Source organism: Calidris pugnax, unplaced genomic scaffold, assembly GCF_001431845.1.
Source record: "Calidris pugnax isolate Ruff unplaced genomic scaffold, ASM143184v1 scaffold22, whole genome shotgun sequence".
Lineage (NCBI taxonomy): Eukaryota > Metazoa > Chordata > Aves > Charadriiformes > Scolopacidae > Calidris > Calidris pugnax.
Window position 1 is genome coordinate 77,327 of NW_015090763.1, and position 13,910 is coordinate 91,236.

The 13,910-nt window shown below is 49.7% G+C and overlaps 2 protein-coding genes across 3 annotated transcripts; one reads left to right on the plus strand and one right to left on the minus strand.

The window, feature by feature from the left end:
* Nucleotides 1–2,157: 2,157 nt before the first annotated feature.
* PTGES2 (prostaglandin E synthase 2) lies at nucleotides 2,158–7,744 on the minus strand. Of its 2 annotated transcripts, XM_014951491.1 has the most exons (7): nucleotides 7,641–7,744; nucleotides 6,380–6,574; nucleotides 5,649–5,704; nucleotides 4,836–4,988; nucleotides 4,073–4,273; nucleotides 3,649–3,766; nucleotides 2,158–2,953 (listed from the first exon to the last, which is right to left on the minus strand). In XM_014951491.1, exons 2-7 carry the CDS (start codon nucleotides 6,449–6,451, stop codon nucleotides 2,831–2,833), a joined length of 723 nt encoding a protein of 240 aa, XP_014806977.1. In that variant the 5' UTR covers nucleotides 6,452–6,574; nucleotides 7,641–7,744; the 3' UTR covers nucleotides 2,158–2,830. The 2 variants fall into 2 exon arrangements, with proteins under 2 accessions (XP_014806977.1, XP_014806893.1); XM_014951407.1 differs by lacking the exon at nucleotides 7,641–7,744 and having other exon boundaries at nucleotides 6,380–6,619.
* Nucleotides 7,745–9,495: 1,751 nt separating this feature from the next.
* On the plus strand, nucleotides 9,496–13,678 carry LOC106892294 (chromosome unknown open reading frame, human C9orf16). The gene is made up of 2 exons (XM_014949416.1): nucleotides 9,496–9,634; nucleotides 13,379–13,678. Exons 1-2 carry the CDS (start codon nucleotides 9,544–9,546, stop codon nucleotides 13,570–13,572), a joined length of 285 nt encoding a protein of 94 aa, XP_014804902.1. The 5' UTR covers nucleotides 9,496–9,543; the 3' UTR covers nucleotides 13,573–13,678.
* Nucleotides 13,679–13,910: the final 232 nt, after the last annotated feature.

Here is a 13,910-nt window from a genome sequence, read left to right on the forward strand (position 1 = left end):
TGAGGGCCTGCGGTGACCCCTCGCAAAGAGCACAGGCACCAAAGAGTAGCACCGTACCCCTGCAGGAGCACTGCTCCAACCAGGAGCCGCCAGAGGATGCCCACACCGACCATAGAATCATAGATCACTGGACCATAGAATCATAGAATGGTTTGGGCTGGAAGGGACCTTAAAGATCATGGAGTTCCAACCCTCCTACCACAGCAGGTTGCTCCAAGCCCCATCCAGCCTGGCCTTGAACCCCTCCAGGGATGGGGCAGCCACAGCTTCTCTGGGCAACCTGGGCCAGGCTCTCACCACCCTCACAGCAAAGAATTTCTTCCTAATATCTAATCTCAATCTTCCCTCTTCCAATTTAAAGCCGTTCCCCCTTCTCCTGTCACTGCACTTCCTGACAAAGAGTCCCTCCCCAGCTCTCCTGTAGCTCCCTTCAGATATTGGAAGGCTGCTCTAAGGTCTCCCCAGAGTCTTCTCTTCCCCAGGCTGAACAACCCCAGCTGTTTCAGCCTGTCCTCACAGCAGAGGTGCTCCAGCTCTCTGATCATCTTTGTGACCCTCCGCTGGACCCATTCCAACAAATCCATGTCCTTTCTGTGCTGAGGACTCCAGAGCTGGACACAGTGCTCCAGGTGGGGTCTCACGAGTGCACCTCCATCTACCTCAGTGACCGTGTCCCCACACTGATTTTGTATTCAGGGACATAGAATCATAGAATGGTCTGGGCCAGAAGGGACCTCCAAAGGTCATCTAGTCTGACCTCCCCACAGTCAGCAGGGACACCCCCAACTACAGGGCCCAGGGCCTTGTTGAGCCTCACCTTGAATATCTCCAGGGATGGGGCCTCAACCACCTCCCCTGGCAACCTGTTGCAGTGCTCCACCACCCTCATAGAACTTATTCCTAATCTCCAATCTAAATCTGCTCTTCTCCAGCTTAAAGCCATTGCCCCTTGTCACTACAGCCCTTTGTAAACAGACTCTCAACAGAACATGATAGTTCTCCAACCATCCTCACATCAGAACATGATAGTTCTCCAACCATCCTCACAGGAGCCCACGGGGTTTGAGCACCCTTCTCCAAGCCCACATGAAAGCAGACGGGTCCCAACATCCCTGTCCCCAAGTAAAGTAGCCCTTCGGACTCGCCGAGGTGACAGGGCAGAGCCAAAACCCTCTCAGTCAGCCCCAGCTGCTGCTACAGAAGCAAGAGAAGCAGTTTGACTGTTTTCATCCATCCCCAGCCCATGGGTTTTCTGCAGGATCCTGTCTCAGACCAGTGGATCACAGACACGAACAAGTTTCAATATATGATAAAAGCCTAAACTCACTCAAATCTCAAGGGTTTCTTCAAGCTCTTGTTGATGTATGTTCAGTATATATATATTTTTTTAAAAAACAACATTATCAGCTTGAACTTTGTTTTTTTGATACTGTGGAACACAGCTTTCAGTACAGAACAGCTTAAACAAACCAAACCAGTTTGTCACAGACCAGCAACCCAGCTGGGCTTACTGTAAACATTTTCTCTGTGTCCCATCATAACTGAGTTTGAAACTAGTCTTATACTTGGAAAAACCCAACCCCTCTATCACACCTTTTGCTGTCTTACCAATAGATCTGTCCACCCATCTCCCCCCAACACAACCCACCCGTAGCTGTGTTACAGACCAACTCCAGGTGCACCCGAAATATCTCACCACACCAGCCTCCCCGCAACCTGTGCCTTCTCCCAGGGAAACAAAACTTTGTCAAGGTGACAATTAAGCAACTTTAGCCCTTGGGCTGCGCAGAGGGTCACTCTCATTCAGACCTGCATCGTCCTGGTACAACTACGACAATCCTTCTACCGGGCACAGCTCAGCAGACTTAGTATTTGCACAACGTTACCTGCAGTGATGGCTCCTAATCCAATTGTACAACCACAAATCCCACATTACTCTTGCGCAGCAGAAACACCTAGAGATCCCCCAGACATGCAGATAGCTCTTTGATCCTTCTTTTCCCCCCAAAACAAGAACAAACTGACTTTCAGGAGTATTCCAGAAAGATTTCATGCAAAGTAAATCTTTCAAATAACTGCTCAGCATTAGTGATTTCTGTGTGGGGTGTGCTTTCCAGGCGTATGGGTGAGGGAAGAACTCACAGACCTCACACAGGGCACAGGAAGAAGCAAGCCTTTATCCTTGCAGACCGTACAGAATCAAGTACTGAAAGAACCGTTTACATGGAAGAATAAAAGCGTACAATCTGCCGAGTACAGCATCATTTCTGTCACAGGAAGGAGGCCTTTCCCAGCGCCGTGGATTCCTCCAGTTCCCTCAGCACTGGGTTTGCAGGATTCTATTGCAGGAAAAATTGTCATTTAAAAACTAGTATCCAGTGTTTCAGTCGGGAAAACACTTCAGGTGACACGGATGAGTAGTGGAAGACAGCTTGAAGCCAAAGCTGCTCAGACCTGACACGGCTGTAACACTTCCTAGCCGAGAGCCACTTGCTTTTAAAGTGACCTGCTCTGAGAACAGCTCTCCCCTGAAAGAAGCCTATTTGCTGTATTCTTCAGTTCAGAGCTTCTCCTTTCCAGCAGCATCCAAGATCCGTTCCTTTTACCCTGTACCCGTCCTTCTAAATACCATGTTCAAACACACACACACACGGTGGATCCCTTCTGCTCACTGTGACGATATTCTGAACAGGACAAGTCTCTGTGCCTGCAACTCAGTCCATTAGGCGTGACCAGTCCATTCGATTCTTAAAAAATAAATGCCATTCCTTCGGAAGGTTTGTTTTTTTTTTACCATGCAAGTGCTTCAGGAAGGCAGCTGCAGCTGGCATCAGACTGCAGCTTTTTGAATGACTTCTTCCATACGCTGGTACCAGGGCTGAATCTTGGTGTGAACCATCATGTCGTCAAAGGCTTCCAGCCCCTCCATGACTCGGAGGACCCCATACACTGCCTGCGCCAGAGGATGAAGATAAGAGTCAGCAGTGGAGAATGGCTTAGGGTGCCAAGGAGTGTCACAATAGCCTAGCCAGAAAGGCTCTTCCCTGTCCTGCCATCTACTCCATTGCTCTGACTAGCAAGGAAGATTGAATGGCAGACAGGTAGTTAAGAATATGCATGTTTTTCCATGACAAAACAGTAAGAAAAGATCAGGATCTAAGTGCAGTTATGGAGCAAGAAGTTAACTCTATCTTTTCATCAAGCCCTGGTATGAAATGCTTCGTTTGCATTCCAGAGAGAATCACTGGTGCAGGGGATGAATCCTGCTCCACTCTGTGCTGCTGCCAGCAAAGGAAACCCCAGCAGCGCTGCGTGCAATGAACCTGTGCAGGTCCAAGGCTTTACTCATGAGCCAGAGGAGGGTCCTGGCTTGTAACCTGCTTTTATCAGGCTTCCACCTGCACATGGAAACTGCAGGTTCCAGCTTAGGAAACATTTCTCTGGAGAACAACAACAAAGACTATCCTACATAACAAGTATTTCTGAGTCCTCTTCCTGTGGGAATTGTATTACCGCACAAAGGACATGGGGAATGCAGCTCACGTAACTCATCTTCTCTGTCTATATGGGTATTAACCATTTCACATAGAAAAACAACTGGATAATTTGTAATACACCTAACAATAAATGCAGAAATTAACCCCTTACCAAGTCAGCAAGGTTTGGCTGGTTTCCACCCATGAACAGTCGATGTTTGCCAACAGCTTTTACCCACTCATTAACTGCTTCATACAAGTCTTCTCGGACATTATCTTGAAGGTGATGTCTGGAGAAAGAAAAGAACTAGTTTGAAGACACTGGTTTGTTCCTTTCTTTAACCTTCTACCATCTCTCATATCACAGCCTGGTCTTTGCCTGAGAATTAGGAAGGTATTTGAGAGTGAAGGGGGCAGTTAGTGATTAAACAGTAGATGAGTACAGAGGGTCAGTACCTCCCATTAAGGCAGTACAGCCGTTACTCTCATTGGATTAAACGGTTTGGTTTAAAACACTGAGGTTCTGCCCTTTGACACGTGGGGTTCACAGCTAAGGAGCTATTCCTCTTGTGTACTTGGTGCTCGGTGGTACCAACCTTTTCTTCAGCCTCTTGCTAACGAAGAACATGGCAACAGCCCCCATGTACTTGGCAAAGAAACCTTCCACGGTGCCAAACTTCCCCTCGCGGACGATGTAATCAAAAGATGCCAAGGCTTCTCTGGGGGTCCGGTAAACGTTGGGGGAGATGAGGTGAACAAGCCAATCGTCTGCCCATTTTCTCCACTTCATTTCTTCCCTGCAAGCGTTCAGAAGAGACTCATCAGTGAATGAGGTACAGATTGCAGGGCTACAGAAGGCAGACAGAATCAAAGTGGCATTAGCCAGAGGTTCTGCCAAGGACAAATGTGTCAAAAACGCCTGCCCAGCCTTGTGCTCTGGTGACCTCTCTGAAATGCACTCAGGATCATCATCTTTGGCAAGGCTCCTCCAAGCTCGAACTAAAATTAAGACTAAGACAGAGCACTAGCTTCTCCTCCCGATACAAGAATTAAAGCAGAAAAGGAAAATAGCACTTCATAGCATTCCTCTGTGACATAAAGGAAAAGCCAAGAAGGAAACCAGAGACAACTGAAGGCTGGCATGACCATGACAGTGGGAACAAGGCCATCCAACAGCATTGCTTCAGATTATCTAAGAAACACAGCAAACCCACTCTTAACTACCAAGGTTTTAAACACCAAGGAGGATGTGACAGGATTTGTCAGCTCCAGTGGGATTTTGTATCTGCACCATTCCCAAATACATCTGAAGGAGGCTGTGTCCCCACTTGGAGAGCCCCGAAACTTAAGAGCACTTACACTCTCACTTCTTTGACAGGATAAACTCGCTTCGTCTCCTTCTCATCCAGCATGAGCCAGTACTTATTCCCATACTCAAATACCTCCTTGCCTTGCTCGGTGACAGTTTTCATAGGAGGATAAAAGGACACGATCTCTTCTAAGCTATTCCTCCTGTGGACAGAAGCACAGTTAGCACTGACCTGGCTGCTACAAATACGAGCAGATCAGAGGACAGATAAAAGATAGACTCTTTAAAATTTATTCTTCTAAACATGAGTGCATGAGGTATTTATTTCAAATAAATTTATTTGAAATAAATTTTGAAAAGATGCTGGAACAGTTACTTGCAAATTACTATTATTAGCGTACATACCTTTTTCTGTGTTAGAACAGAAATTTTTGCAGGCATAAAATGTCCTACCACCTACCGTTCTCAAGTGCTTTGTAGCACAGAACTAAAAGACAAGCCACAGGCACAGCAATTTCACTTCATTCTACATGTTATAGCTGGCTAAATGTAAGCTTAGTTCCAGGATTAATATTAGTCCATGTTTAAGTAGGTTTTGTGCAAAGAGAATCTCACAGAAAAAAAAAAAAAAAAAAAAAAGAGTAGTTCTGAAAGGTAAAAAGCTTTGCTTCATTGCACACACATCACAACACATACAGACACCATCCACACCATCACAGCCAGGGTCAGGCCTGTTGGGCCACCCAGAGCTTCAGAGACCAAGGTCACCAAGATACTTATGACTGACTCAGAGAGTCTTCTCAATCTCTAGTTCTCTAGGGCCATTCACATGCAACTCTTCTCCCGTCATCCTGTTTTCTTACTTGGAAATGAGATAGGTCTTTATTGCACTGATGATCACCGATGAGTCATTCAATTGCTGGAAAACAGAATTAAACCAAAACTTTTAAAAGAGGTTGGTAAAATTGAACAGGAAATTTTTCAAAACCTTTTCCCCGTCAAGTTAGTACTGCAGTCCCTTTTCCTCCCTTCCACAAGTCTCTGCATATCTAAAGACAGCCCTGCATTCAGATCTTTTCTGTGATTCTTTTAGAGTATCACTTCAATTTTGTCTTTCATTCTGACAACAGAGGACCTGAGGGTCAAGTACACATACAATACTAGCGGGCTTTGAGTTTAAGCTCTTGGCAGCAAAGGAGGAAAAGCAACACTAACATTAAAAAAAAAAAAAAGCCAAGTTGAACCTTCAGTATTCTTGAGATCTCATTCTTTTCCCCACAAGATATAAACAGTTCCAGTTACTGCTGACACAAATGATATACCCTACATGAGGGCTGATACAAGCCAGATAATCACTGGACTAGAGAGTCACTATACAAACAACATCCCTTGTAAGAAAGGTCAACGGAAAACTCTAATAAGGTCAAGGCACAGGAAATCGTGAAGCAAAAAAAAAAAAATCTTAGGCCCTTGAGAGAGTAAGAGATGATCTAAAGATTACACTGTACACAATAAACCACAGCGACGTGACAGAGACAAAGCCTCTAAACCACTGCTTGCGGGGAAATCAAGCTTTCAACACAGTTTGACTTACCAGAGGGCTTCCAGCATTGGCTAGCAGGATAGGCACCTTTCTGTAGGAAGAGAATTTGATCTCTTTCCTCATGATCGGGTTCACTTCCACAATTTCATAGGGCAGTCCATGATAATCAAGAAAAGCTCGGACTTTGCTGCAGAAAGGACACGTTTTATACTGGTAGAGAGTGAGCTGCAGGCTCCCTGCAGGAAGCTGGGGAAGGAAAAGACCAGAAGCTTCCATTTTCTAGTAAAAACAAAAATATTACCTTCTTCCATCCTTATTTTTGTCATGAAGTTGGGGTCATTGACCTTCAGTTTCAATAACTGATCAAAATATCTTGGCTAACATGCTCTCTTCAAATGATATCACAAATATTCACCTTCCAATGGGATGACATACTTGTTTTTCTAAACAGCTATTTAATCTGTTGGAATCTCCCACTCCCAGCCAGAAAAATAAAAGCAGTTAAATCCAGGCAGCTTACCCCTCTATACACAATTCTGAAACTAAAGAAAAACACCACCATATCTTAATCATCTTTAGATCAAAGCCAAAATAGCCTTTTAAATCCAATTCCCTCTCTCCCCTCTGATAACTTCTGTTGAGGTCACAGGGTGGGAAGACCAGAGGGAGAGTCTGTTGTTGATTTCAGGCGTGTGTCTGCCCAAATTCAGGTTCCTGGCATTAACCAACCTGGGCACAACCGAGACAGGGCAGGGAGCACCCGGGCGGCACAGAGAGCGAGGCACTGGGTGAGGGACATTTCCCAACACCGGTGCACTCCAGCCATCTGACAGGCCGTGCCATTCATTAGTCACAGATTATAAAACAAATACTTTCCCGTATAAATCTTTGCTTCTCACTTGCAATTTATTGGGTTACACAACCCTCCGTGGGTGCCGGGGAAAAGCAACAACAGACAATGCCGCCTCACATCCCCAGCAATCTCTGGCTTTCTGACAGGCTTTCCTCACAGCTCCTCAAGGGGAGCGCTGCCGGGGCCTCTTTTGTACAATTTTAAGCAGTTTCCTCGCTGAAACCGGACCAAAAGCAACCGCTTGGTCCGCAGGAACGGAACACACCGCTCCACGCCCCCCCCCCTCCCCGAAGCTCTGTCGCCAGGGGCTGGCGGCCGCGGCCGTGCGCGGGCCTCGGGGGCTGGGCAGGTACCCGGGGAAGCCCGGCGGGGACGGAGAGGACCGGGAGGGGAGGAAAGCGCAGCCCGCGTGCGGGGGGAGCCACCTGAGGCGGCGAGCGGGGCCCGGCGGCGCGTTACCTCAGCGGCCGAGTGCTCCCGCAGGCGCTGCCGCGCCGCCAGGTAAAGGCCGGCGCCGCCGCCCAGCGCGAAGGCAGCGCCCAGCAGCAGCCGGCCCCGACCGGCGCGGTTAAAGGGCCCGTCCCGCCCCTCGGCGCTGCCCCCGCCCCCGAAATGGCGGCGGCGATTCTTCCCTGAGGTAAAAAAAGGACTCAAAGGGTGTTAAACTCCACGCAGGCAGGCTCCGCGGGGCCGTGTGGCTGCGGGGAGCCACAGCGAGCGCGGCCCCGCGGTGACTGTAAGCGCCGGGTTCGCTGAGGAGACGCCGAAGTGTAAAGTGGAAATAAAATAATCATAGAATGGTTCGAGTTGAAAGGGACCTTAAAGATCATCCAGTTCCAGCCCCCTGCCCTGGGCAGGGACACCTCCCACCAGACCAGGTTGCTCAAAGCCCCATCCAGCCTGGCCTTGAACCCCTCCAGGGATGGGGCAGCCACAGCTTCTCTGGGCAACCTGGGCCAGTGTCTCACCACCCTCACAGCAAAGAATGAATTTCTGGTATCTAACCTAAATCTCCCCTCTTCCAATTTAAAGCCGTTCCCCCTTGTCCTGTCACTGCACTTCCTGACAAAGAGTTCCTCCCCAGCTCTCCTGTAGCTCCCTTCAGATATTGGAAGGCTGCTCTAAGGTACCCCCGGTGTCTTCTCCAGGCTGAACAACCCCAGCTCTCTCAGCCTGTCTTCATAGCAGAGATGCTCCAGCCCTCTGATCATCTTTGTGACCCTCCGCTATACCTGTTCCAACAGGTCCATGTCCTTCCTGTGTTGAGGACTCCAGAACTGGACACAGGACTTCAGGTGGGATCTCACCAGTGCAGAGCAGAGGGGCAGAATCACCTCCCTTGCCCTCTGCCCATGCTTCTTCTGATGCAGCCCTGGATGGGGTTGGCTTTCTTGGCTGCCAGCACACACTGCCGGCTCATGTTGAGCTTCTCATCCACAATGTGGATGATGTGTTCTCTGAGGGCACGTTCTGCCCACCCCCACAGCATGAGCACAGAGCTTCACAGTGAAAGTCCTCATCTTTTTCATTAAAGCATGGATGCGTCTATTAATTACACTAATATTCAGTTCCCCCACCTTGAGGCACCACTCGGCAACACGGAACAGGGTTACCTCACAGGGAAGAGCTGGCCACATGTTAAACGAGGACATAACCTTTTCTTTGTTCTTTGCCCCAAATACCCAGTTAGTAACAGTGCTCAAACTGGGTTTATCTCAGGAGCGCTGATGGAATTAACGCTCTAATTGTAAATTATCCCGGTGACATCTCTAGGGGATGAAAAAACCACGCAGCCATTAGATCTCCTCAGGGCGCGTGAGGTACGACCAAGACTGGGCCAAAGACAAGGAAGGGCAAAGCGAATGGAGGTCTGAAGGTGACCTGAGGCTGGTTCAAGCTGCTCAGGGATGGAGCAGGGCTGGTAACACGGCTGCATTTTGGTGCTGGGCACCAAAGCCCTGGCTGCTGTGCCCTCAGCACTGGGTGCCTCTTCAGAGACCATCTCCTGCCTGGGGAAAGCAGCACTGGGTGCTCGGGACAGCTTCACTTCATGCCCAAAGGCACTTGCTTGTGCCGGTATGTGCTGTGGCTGGGCCAGCCCTGAGGACAGGGAGGCCTTGAGGGGGCTGAGGACACGTTTGGGGTCACGTTTGGGGAAAAAAACCCAAGAAATGGGGAGCACGGAGCCGTGCCCGCCCGGCCGCCCCGCCACTGCCGCTCCCGCCCGCCCGCTAACCACAGGCTTTACCCCCGCGCCGACCCGCCGGCTTTGCGTGACGCAGGCGGCGCCGAGCTTCCCCATTGGCCAGCGGGCTCTGAGGGGCGCAGCGAGGCGCCGTGCGGCCGGTTCCGGGTCGGCGGGATGTCGGGGCCCAACGGGGAGCCGCATGTGCCGGTGGGCGGTGAGGAAGAAGAGGAGGAGGAGGAGGACGGGGAGAGCTTCGGGGAGGAAGGTGCGTGGGGACGGGCCGGGGTGAGGCGGCCTGCCTGGCTGCCAGCCGACTGGCGGGGCTGTATGGCCCGGCCCGGTCCCGTGGGCCTGCTGGTGAGGCCCAGGTGTTCCCAGGTGTTTTTGCCGTTTCTGCTGGGAGCGGTGCCTGGCGCCACGGTGAGGGGCTGCGGGGGCGGGTGGGTGTTTAAACCAAGGCTGAGAGAGCTGGGGTTGTTCAGCCTGGAGAAGAGAAGGCTCCGGGGAGACCTTAGAGCAGCCTTCCAGTATCTGAAGGGAGCTCCAGGAGAGCTGGGGAGGGACTCTGTCAGGGAGTGCAGTGACAGGACAAGGGGTAACGGCTTTAAATTGGAAGAGGGGAGATTGAGATTAGATATTAGGAAGAAATTCTTTGCTGTGAGGGTGGTGAGAGCCTGGCCCAGGTTGCCCAGAGAAGCTGTGGTTGCCCCATCCCTGGAGGGGTTCAAGGCCAGGCTGGATGGGGCTTGGAGCAACCTGGTCTGGTGGGAGGTGTCCCTGGCCATGGCAGGGGGGTTGGAACTCCATGATCTTTAAGGTCCCTTCCAACTCGAACCATTCTATGATTCTATGGTCCAATGATTCCCTCCTGGCAATGGGGCGCTGAGCTGTCACACTGGTGCCTCGGGGGGATTGGGGTTTTTAGCTTCTCATGTGGAAAGAGGAGGCCATGGTTTTGCTGGTGTATGGGGTGTGGCTGGCCAAGGAGAAAGAGGACGTCCGGAGTCTGAAACTGCAGGACAGATCATGCGGGCAAGTCTGGAAGAAGTTGTTGTGGGTGGAAAAAGTGAATTTAATGCAATTAGCTTGGCAGATTCCTCCTTTGGGCATTTTTACAGCACCTAGGAGTGACCTTTCTGATACTGCCATGTCCAGTTAGAAAAAGGCAGTGGAGGAAATGAGACAATGGCAAAGCTGTATGTATGCACATGCATGGATCATTCCTAAAATTGGAGATCTTTCAAAGAGTAAGCACTTTGCTACTCTTCTCTCAAAAATGGCGAAGAATTGGGTTATGCTTTTTCCCAAAAGGCCATTCAGTTTTCCCACACAGGTGAATCTCTTCGCTGTGACTGTGATCCACCTGCAGTGACAGCAGGATCATTTCTGCCCTGAAACAGCCCAAGAGCGTTCACCGCTTTGCATCATCACAGTGATTTGTGTTTCAAAGTCTTTGAAGATGTAGGAGAGACACTGGATGTGATGGAGAGTCACTAGATCTGATCTACATAGTCATTCTGCTTGTAATTAGCTGGGGCTTTGTGTGCAGCAGCTGGTCATAGAGGTCTGGTGTTATTTCCTGGTCTCATGGAGCTGAAGCTGTGGATCAGTTCCTTGATCTCAAATAGGAAACCTCATTTTTGGCAACTGTTCTTGTAAGAATGCAGAGGAGCAAAGAGCACAATTGCTGTACTCCTGGTCAACGTTTTCATTAGGGGACATGGTTACGTTTCCACAAAAACACAGCAAGCTTGTGACTAACAGAAAACAACCAAATAAAATATTTTACAGCATGTTTAAAATTTTTTTCACTTCCCGAAGCTGCACAACTTACAGAGCCTTCACTTGAGCTCTAGGCACTGAGAACAATTAGGCTCCTGCAGTGATTACAGACTTGCCGATTTGATGAAAGATGTTACTTGTCAGAAGAGGTTCCCGTGTCTGCCTGGGAGCTGCTCAGGGTTTAATTGGAATGTGGAGCATCACACACAGATCAAATACTGGGTTGAAGTAAAAAGCTCTAATTCGTGGACGTTCGGGTATCACATACCTTGAAATGGGGTTTGCAAAATACTGATAGTGGGTGAGTACTTTTTGGAAACAATGTGTTTGTGGGATTGGTTTCTAAACGCAAGGACATCAGCAGTGCTTTTGGCTCATAATGCTGCTGCTGCATATACCTCCAAGGCTAAACTTTTTATAAACAAGCTTAGATGTTATATATGCAATTCTCCAAAGAAGTAAAGGCTGCAACGCTGCTGTGAATGGTTCCAAAGTAGTATAAGAAAAGGAGGACTTTTGTTTTTATAATGAAACTTCTCCTTAGCTATTAATAAATGCAAAAGACTGCAATATTTAAATATTCACTGTTTTTTTTTAAAGGTGCTGGTAGTGGCAGTGCCTGGGCCCCGTGTACAGGGGCACAGGGACCTACAAAAGCATCAAGAGGGTAACTGAGAGGGGCAAAGTTTGGCTTATGAGGCTGGGGGATTTCAACACAGCTCAACCCTCATCTTCCTCACTACCTCCCGTATTCTCCGTTGGCTCAGAGCAGCGCTCCAGCAGCTCCCAGAGGAGCTGGGTGGAGGGTGCCAGCCCCTGACGGGGAGGTGGGGGCTTCTCCCACCCACACAGGCATCTTTCCTTGTCCCACAGCCCACGATCCTCACGGACGTCAGCCCACGGGACTGGCTCTGCCCAAGGTCTCCTGTAACACCCCCGGGGGCTTCAGCGGATGCCAGGCTTCCAGTTCCTGAGTAACTTGCCAGCAGAGGTTTATCTTGCCTGGTTTTTCAGTTTGTTTTTTTTTGTTATTCCTTAGGATTGTGTGAATATTGCTTGGAGCAGCCCAAAAGCAAGTGTTTCATCACAGTAGCCCAGCTATCTTCATCTGATTCACAGAATTGTCAGAGTTGGAAGGGACCTTCTAGAGATCATCCAGTCCAACTCCCCTGCCAAGGCAGGGTTGCCCAGAGCACATCACTCAGGAGCATCCAGGCGGGGCTTGAAGATCTCCAGAGAAGGGGACTCCACACCCTCCCTGGGCAGCCTCTGCCAGGGCTCTGCCACCCTCACCCCAAAGAAGTTCTTCCTCAGATTTGAGTGGAACTTCCCATGTTCCAACTTGTGCCTGTTGCCCCTCGTCCTGTCACTGGGAACCACCGAAAAGAGTCCGGCTCCATCCTCCCTCAAACCGCCCTTTAGATTCTTGTCAGCATTAGCAGCGTTAATACACGTTGCTGTGAAATGCTGTTGTGCTGAGGCTAAAGCTGCACTTGAAACAAATGCTGTGAATAAGAAACTGTACCTGGGGAACTGACTGTCAGGATCAGCCCAAATGAGTTTGGTTTTAATCTGAAGTACCCAAAGCTTTACTGGTGCATGAAAATCCTGCGGTTGAACTTGGTGCCCACAGTTCATTTCCCTTTGGAAATATCGGTGCCACTTACCAGCACCTTTGGGCTCATCCCTGCTCCTGCCACAGCCACGGCCGGGCTGTTCAGCAGCCTGAGCCCAGCCAGGCCCCTGCGAAGCAGACCCCAGCCCTGGGAGCCTTACACAACCAACCCACAGAATGTAGCTGGCACTTCGGCACGCTGCCAAAATGCCTGCACCCTCCTCGGGAAAGATGATCCCTAAGGCAGCTAAAAAGGCAGCTGACTTGTCCTTGGGGTTTATTTGGGGCCGTTGTAACAGGGATCACTGCACACCAGCACTCGCCTGCCCTCAGCTATTCACGTGGGAGATGAAAGGCTGTGGGATATGTGCAGTAACGCGTCTGGAGCAGCCAGGTAACTTGCCTTAGATCTTGTTATCAATCCTCCAGCTTCCCATTGGTCTCGTTGGATGGGTGATGATGGATTCAGCTGCATTTTACTTCACCCAGCCAGTGGTAGATAAAGCACAGCCAAAATGCTGTGGGCACCTTTTGCAAGAGCTCTCGCTGCCTCCACTTGCTGCAGTGACAATACACTCATGTTACTCAGTCTCTCATTTCATTTCCTTTTAGAATATGCAGCAATAAACTCCATGCTGGACCAGATCAACTCCTGCTTGGATCACCTGGAGGAGAAGAACGATTATCTACACGCCTGCTTGAAAGAACTGCTGGAGTCCAACCGCCAGACCCGCCTGGAATTCCAGCAGCAGAGCGAGCAGCAGAACATGGAAGCTGATGTGCAGGGACCACAGCCTCCCACCTAGTGTGCTGGCCACAGACTCCCAGTTGGTGTTGCTAAGGGGACATTTACTGGCCACCTATTTAACCTAAAACTTGAATAGAGAGGTACCTCGTGCCTGTTACCTTTTCCTTCCCGTGGTCACATCCTGCCGTTCATCTCCATGTTCTGTTTTTCTTGAGCTGTGACAGGGGCAGAACAGCACAGAGGGATGGAGGAGAGTTGGTTCTTTTTGCTCCCCAGCATGAGCCTGGCGCTGACACTCGGTTCGAGCCGGCTGTAGGAAGCCTGATGCCATGCAGGCTGTTTGCCAGCAGGCCCTCTTCACAAAGGGGAAAAATCATCTCTGTTCTTTTGTACTGT

Bases quoted from the DNA above. Each gene is read 5' to 3' on its own strand.
- PTGES2 (XM_014951407.1), bottom strand. From the start codon at position 6,604: ATGGAAGCTTCTGGTCTTTTCCTTCCCCAGCTTCCTGCAGGGAGCCTG. The intron at 3,767-4,072 runs GTTGGTACCACC...TTCTTTCTCCAG, and splicing joins AGCAAGAGGCTGAAGAAAAG to ACATCACCTTCAAGATAATG. The intron at 2,954-3,648 runs GTAAGGGGTTAA...CCTCTGGCGCAG, and splicing joins AGCCAAACCTTGCTGACTTG to GCAGTGTATGGGGTCCTCCG.
- LOC106892294 (XM_014949416.1), top strand. From the start codon at position 9,544: ATGTCGGGGCCCAACGGGGAGCCGCATGTGCCGGTGGGCGGTGAGGAA. The intron at 9,635-13,378 runs GTGCGTGGGGAC...ATTTCCTTTTAG, and splicing joins GGAGAGCTTCGGGGAGGAAG to AATATGCAGCAATAAACTCC.